The sequence below is a fragment of the Trichechus manatus genome, unplaced genomic scaffold (genome assembly GCF_000243295.1).
Source record: "Trichechus manatus latirostris isolate Lorelei unplaced genomic scaffold, TriManLat1.0 scaffold00002, whole genome shotgun sequence".
Lineage (NCBI taxonomy): Eukaryota > Metazoa > Chordata > Mammalia > Sirenia > Trichechidae > Trichechus > Trichechus manatus.
The window spans coordinates 11,748,158-11,753,818 of record NW_004443938.1 but is presented as its reverse complement, the minus strand read 5'-3'; the positions used below and the strand labels follow the sequence as shown (position 1 = coordinate 11,753,818).

At 41.2% G+C, this 5,661-nt stretch overlaps 1 protein-coding gene across 6 annotated transcripts in view; it reads right to left on the bottom strand.

Annotated features, from left to right (window-relative positions):
- Window positions 1-1,967, bottom strand: part of TAGAP (T cell activation RhoGTPase activating protein) — an 11,790-nt gene extending 9,823 nt beyond the window's left edge. The window contains exons 1-4 of one of the 6 annotated variants that reach the window (XM_023728681.1): window positions 1,854-1,967; window positions 1,181-1,263; window positions 1,040-1,093; window positions 643-709 (exon numbers count right to left, since the gene is read on the bottom strand). In XM_023728681.1, coding sequence (XP_023584449.1) covers window positions 643-709; window positions 1,040-1,093; window positions 1,181-1,207 — 148 coding nt within the window. In that variant the 5' untranslated portion in view covers window positions 1,208-1,263; window positions 1,854-1,967. Of the gene's footprint in view, window positions 1-642; window positions 710-1,039 lie in introns of all 6 variants that reach the window. The other 5 variants (XM_023728685.1, XM_023728695.1, XM_023728700.1 and 2 more) reach the window with 5 other exon arrangements.
- Between the last annotated feature and the right edge of the window lie 3,694 nt (window positions 1,968-5,661).

The window sequence follows — 5,661 nt, the reverse complement described above, 5'->3', positions numbered from 1 at the left end:
GGGGAGGCACCAGGAAAACGTGAGCCAGACTTGTGTGCGATGAGTGTTGCACCTCGCAAGTTTCCTTCTTTCTTTCTTTTTCTAGTTATAAAAGCTGTATTTTCTAAAGGCTTGTCATATGTTCCTATACATTTTATAGTGGCAAATGAAAGGAGGGCAGAGAGAGAAGTGGCCTGTCCTTAAACTTCAGGAGTCCTGGGTCAGGGTTATGTTGCAATGAAATGCATTGTGAAAAAAAAAAAAAAAAAAATTAAGGGTGAAGGGTGGGTTCTTTGGGATTTGATATAAGCAACAATTGCTTCCTGGTCTCTTAGACTCGCTCTCCATTAATTAAAGAAGGAAGAACACAGGAAAGGCACTGTGTCTTTTTCATATGTGCACACAGTTTAAGTGATTTGTTTATCCCGCTAAAAACCCTTTGGAGAACTGGGGAGCTGGCTATAGATAGCATCTTTCCCATCAGGGCATTCCACTACTCCAGCAAGCTGGAGTATGCCTTCTAGTTAAGAGTTAACGTTCTGTGATCTTTAAAACAACACTTACCAAAAAAAAAAAATTCCTAGTAAAGTACTGCGGTTTTGCAAACCAAGAATACTGGCTGTTAGCACTTATGTCAAAGACTGCTATGTTTTCGAAACTCACCAATTAGCTGGCAAATACTATCTTCACTCTCACATGATGCCAGCAGAGGAAGTTCCTTGACATCACCCTGGAAATACATTTATTTCGCTTAAACACACTGACAGAAGGAACCTACAGTCTTTCCCCACAGAATACACCAACGTTTTATTCATATTAAAGATCAAGTCGGTACAATGCATTGATTTTTTTTCTAGCCTCTAGAATTAAGATTAAGTCTCGATTGTCATCATATAAGATCCCAGTTAACGTGTTTAATCTACTGTATTTATGATGCTAACTTTCTACTCTGATAATTAAACAATCCAGATGAGACTCTGTTAGAACAGAAAGGAGTTTCTCGGTGCAGAGAGTAAGTTCTCACGGTGCGGATTAAAAGGTTGAAAAATTGCTTTCTTACCTCTGGTTGACATCCGATTAATGTCTCCATATTATCGGCATTTAGTGTTTTTGACTAAAAGAGAGAAAAACAAAATTAGGTAAACATCTTTGACTCTTGCTTCTAGAAAATGTGAATTAAACAATGTTGGAGGGCACGTACAGAATTGCAGCTACTTATCACCTTCATTAGGGGCTGGGCTGACTGTCCAGTGATGAACTGAGCTCCTGCGACCGTGGTTCTGCCTACAACCAATCAGTATGGAAAAGAGTTAGGATGCACGCACCTAAGAAGCTGGTCAGTTTCCGTGCCACTTTGTCAAAACACAAAATTTCAAACTATTAGAAAACTTCTCGTTTAAAGTGACTTACAGGTTACCAGATGTCTTAAACTACTAAGAACAGTACCTGAACACCCTTATTTCTAAATTATTTAAACCTGATCTATTCACCATTCCAAAATGTGTTATTCGTTTATTACATTGCCATCAAGAGAGAATCTGAATAGCATTACAATCACAACTAACTTTTTTTGTGAGTGCTCACTATGCATGCGTCAAGCACTGCAGTAAGCGCTTTGCATGGATTTGGTTTTTAATCCAAAAAAGGAAAAAAACTTATTTCCAGGATGCTCGTTAGGGTTAACGTAAAACAAAGACAACATTTGCAGGGTTCCTGCCCCGAGAAGCAGACTTGACAGTGAAGCAAATCTGTCGGCTTTGTAACCCCGTTGCATACTTGTCCCACCGGACAGCTGTTTTCTCTTGACAGGAGCTTCATGACCTGCCATCTGCTAGGCAGTTTGTTTTCTGTTCGTGGTAATTTATAGTACTTACCCTCGGAGGGTCTTGAGCCAGAGTTCTTTCACCTCTGGTGAGCTGGGGAAAAGAGGCAAAACAGCATGACCCTGGGCTGCGACTAATCCACTGGTGAGAGAAGGAGACGGAGCCGCGCTGACTTCCCGTGGACAGCCTTATAAACCGGAGGGGGGCAGGTGGAAACGCGGGCTGTCACTGACTCCGGAAGGCACGTCACGGGCCGTCAGCCACACAGCCAGCCGGACCCCGGGAGCGCTCACTTCCTCGTTCCTTTTAGGGCAGCTATGGTTCTTTTTCTTCCCTCCCACTTCAAAGTCAGAAATTGTCAATTACTAGGGGTGGAAAAGATGACATACAGCCACAGGTGAAGGCTTGGATTAATGTCATGGGTGGGATGTGTGAATAAGAAATTGTGTTCTTTTGTATGTAAACATCATTTCGTTTTCTAAAGTGGTAATTTTTTTGTATCCTGTTTGGGTGCTATTTCCTCGCCCACCCACCATCTACTCTGTCCACCAGCCAGCAGACTTTGATGAGTATCCTCTGTACAGCACACTCAGAGAATCAAGAAGGAACACGAGCTGCAGCCTCTCCTTTCAGAAACAATCACCATCAAAAGCCAGGTCAGTTTTGATGACGGACTAACCTCCGTTCTCCTGTCCCGAACTCTCAGCCAAAAGTATAATACTTAATTCATAGTCAGATCAGCTCTAATTCAGATACAAAAAGGAAACAACCGATGACTTCTTGGACAAATTTAAAGTAGAAAAGAGGTGGTGAATTTCATCGGTGACATTCGTCCTTCTCAGTAAGAATCTCTGCTCTTCTCCAAGGCTAAAAGGCTATGTATGAAATGGCCTGAATACTTCGTGATCCAAGTGGTAGAATGGATGAATACAGTGTGATACGTCCACACACTGCAGTGTTATGGAGCACTGAGAATGAGCAGTCTATATATCTGCGATTGGCAATGTGCTTGCATCTCACAATGAAACGTTGAGGAGAAGAAGCCAGACACAAAGAGAATATCCTGCATGATTCAGTCATTAATATAAAGTGCAAAAACAGCAAGGAGGCAGTGATAGAATTCTCACCTTCCATGTGGGAGACCCGGATTCAATTCCCAGCCAATGCACCTCCTGCACAGTCACCACCCATCTGTCAGCAGAGGCTTGTATGTTGCTATGATGCTGAGCAGGTTTTAATGGAGCTTCCAGACTAAGATGGACTAGGAAGAAAGGCCTGGTGATCTACTTCTGAAAATCAGTCAATGAAAACTCTATGGATCATAATGTTACTGATCATAGGGATGGCACAGGACTGGGCCATTCCGTTGTGCATGGGGTTGCCATGAGTTGAAAGCTAGTTAACAACAACAACAATGACACAGAAACAGCAAACATAACCTATGCTGTTAGAAGCCAGCAGAGTGGTTTCCCTAGGGAGATGGCTGGTGACTGCAAAGAGCAAGGGAGGGATGTTGGGGTATTTGTAATTGTCCACTTCTTGATCTGGGTGCTGCTATACTTAACTGCACATTTCTGTAAGTAGGTTATTGTTCAATAAAAACTTAAAAAATACTTGGACTTCATTCATTAATTCAGCTCCTTTAATTCTAAGGCTTTCTCATACTGATACCTCTCTTTTCTTTTTACTGAAAGGAGGTAATTATTAGAGAGACTTTGGGAAACTGAGGCACAGAGCAGTGAGATTTCCCTGTAATTCAGTGTGTCAGGGGATGAGCCGAGGACAGATCCTGGTTTTCAGCCTTCCATTGGAAGGCTTCTTTTCTTAAAACTGAGACAGCGTCGGCGTCCCCCCCAGCCTCTCCACTGCATCTGTAAACACTCGCTCACCCTTTCATCCCCCAGCACAATGGGGGAGCCTCTTGCCTTTACAAATCTCCAAAAGCTAATTCAGAGATTTTTTTTTTTTTAATTAAAGAAGGCATTTATTTTGTACCTGGCACAGTATCAGGCACGTAGTAGGTGCTCAATACATCATTTCTGAATAACTATATTTCCTTACAGAGCCCTGGTGGAGCAGTGGGTAAGCATTTGGCTGCTAACCAAAGGTTTGGCAGTTTGAATCCACCAGTCACTCCTTAGAAACCTTACGGAGCAGTTCTATTCTGTCTTATAGGGTCACTATGAGTCAGAATCGACTCGATGGCAAAGGTTTTTTTGTTTTATATTTACTTATAAAAAATAGTCACAATAGGATGTTACTATATATATATTATTTGCTAGTATGTATTTTATAAACTTTATTCATGTGACAAACTTACTTCTTGGGTTCTTAGAAAATTAATGTGTGCACTGTTCTTACAACTAAGGTATCAATTCTCAGTTGAAAAATTTCCCTCTTTTTTAAAAAATGAAGGCTATAATTTTTATAATCCTTAATGTTTCTTCTCTCTGTTACACACTGTACCACATGGTACACAATATACTGGTGATTTAAAAACAACTTTCTCTTCCCTATGGAATTCTATAGGCAAAGGAACATAAATTCAGAATCCTAGTATTAAAAATGTAAAAAAAATATTTAAGTATGCTTCTCTGGTAGAAGAAGGATGGAGAAATCATGGGCACCTCCTTTCTGCCTCTTCTCCTGACAAGCCCAAGCTGAGTGGTTCTTAGGGGGGACATCAAACTCATAGTTTGGTTTATATCAGCAGTTCTCAAAGTGTGGGAGTACTTGAGACCCCTTCATGGAGTTTATGAGGTCAACAGTACTTTTGTAATAATACTAAGGTGCTATTTGCCTTTTTCTACCACCTGTTTTAAGCTGCCATACTGTGGTGGCTTACGTGTTCCTGTGATGCCGGAAGCTATGCCAGCGATATTTTGAATACCAGCGGGATCACCCATGGTGGACAAGTTTCAGTGGAGCTTCCAGACTAAGACAGACTAGTAAGAAAGGCCTGGTCATCTACTCCTGAAAATCAGCCATTGAAAACTCTATGGATCACAACAGGATATTGTTGGATAGAGTGCTGGAAAGATGAACTTTTAGGTTGGAAGACACTCAAAATACACAGTGGCCGCAACAATGAACTCGAACATAGCAATGATCATGAAGATGGTGTAGGACCAGGTAACATTTCTTTCTCTTGTACCCATGAGTCAGAGCCTTTTTAACTCGTTATTCTCTCAACAGTGTCCAGGGAAGTTTTCCAGAGTCCACACGCTGCTCTGATGGCTAACGGATTGTGGCTTGTGTATTCTTGTGTCTGAAAATTTTCTCAGTTTTAATTTCTCATGTGGTAAATATTGATAGCTATAACTTAGCAAAGTAAAGCTGTTTATGGCGATATTTTTTAAGAGTGTAAAGGGCTCCTGAGACCAAAATATGTGCGAACTGCTCATCTACATTACATCTTTGCTTGTGAGAAAACTATATACTCGTTACGTGCCATTTACTTATACCTTCACCCTTATGTACGTAACCATTCTCAGTCAAAATTCTTGTTCACGTGTGTGTCCAATGCTGCATCTTCCCATACTTCAATTATTTTATTATAATTATGTTGACAAGTCTTCTAGCCAAGAAAGAGTCCTTCCTTGGTCATTTACATCTGCTGCACAGGCTGTCCATGTTTTACATGACGGTTGTGTAACCACGGCTGCCCTGGGGGTCCTCACCCCTTTCCTCCACTTCTGAGTTTCGAGATCTTTTCAGTGGTCACATTACTTCACTTCTAAGTTCCTCTAATGACAAAATGTCTCCCCCTACAAGCTCAGTCATCGACATATGCCAATGAGGCAAAGGGAGAAAGTGGGACATAAGAAAATGGCCATTTTCCTTTGGATGTGTAATTCTA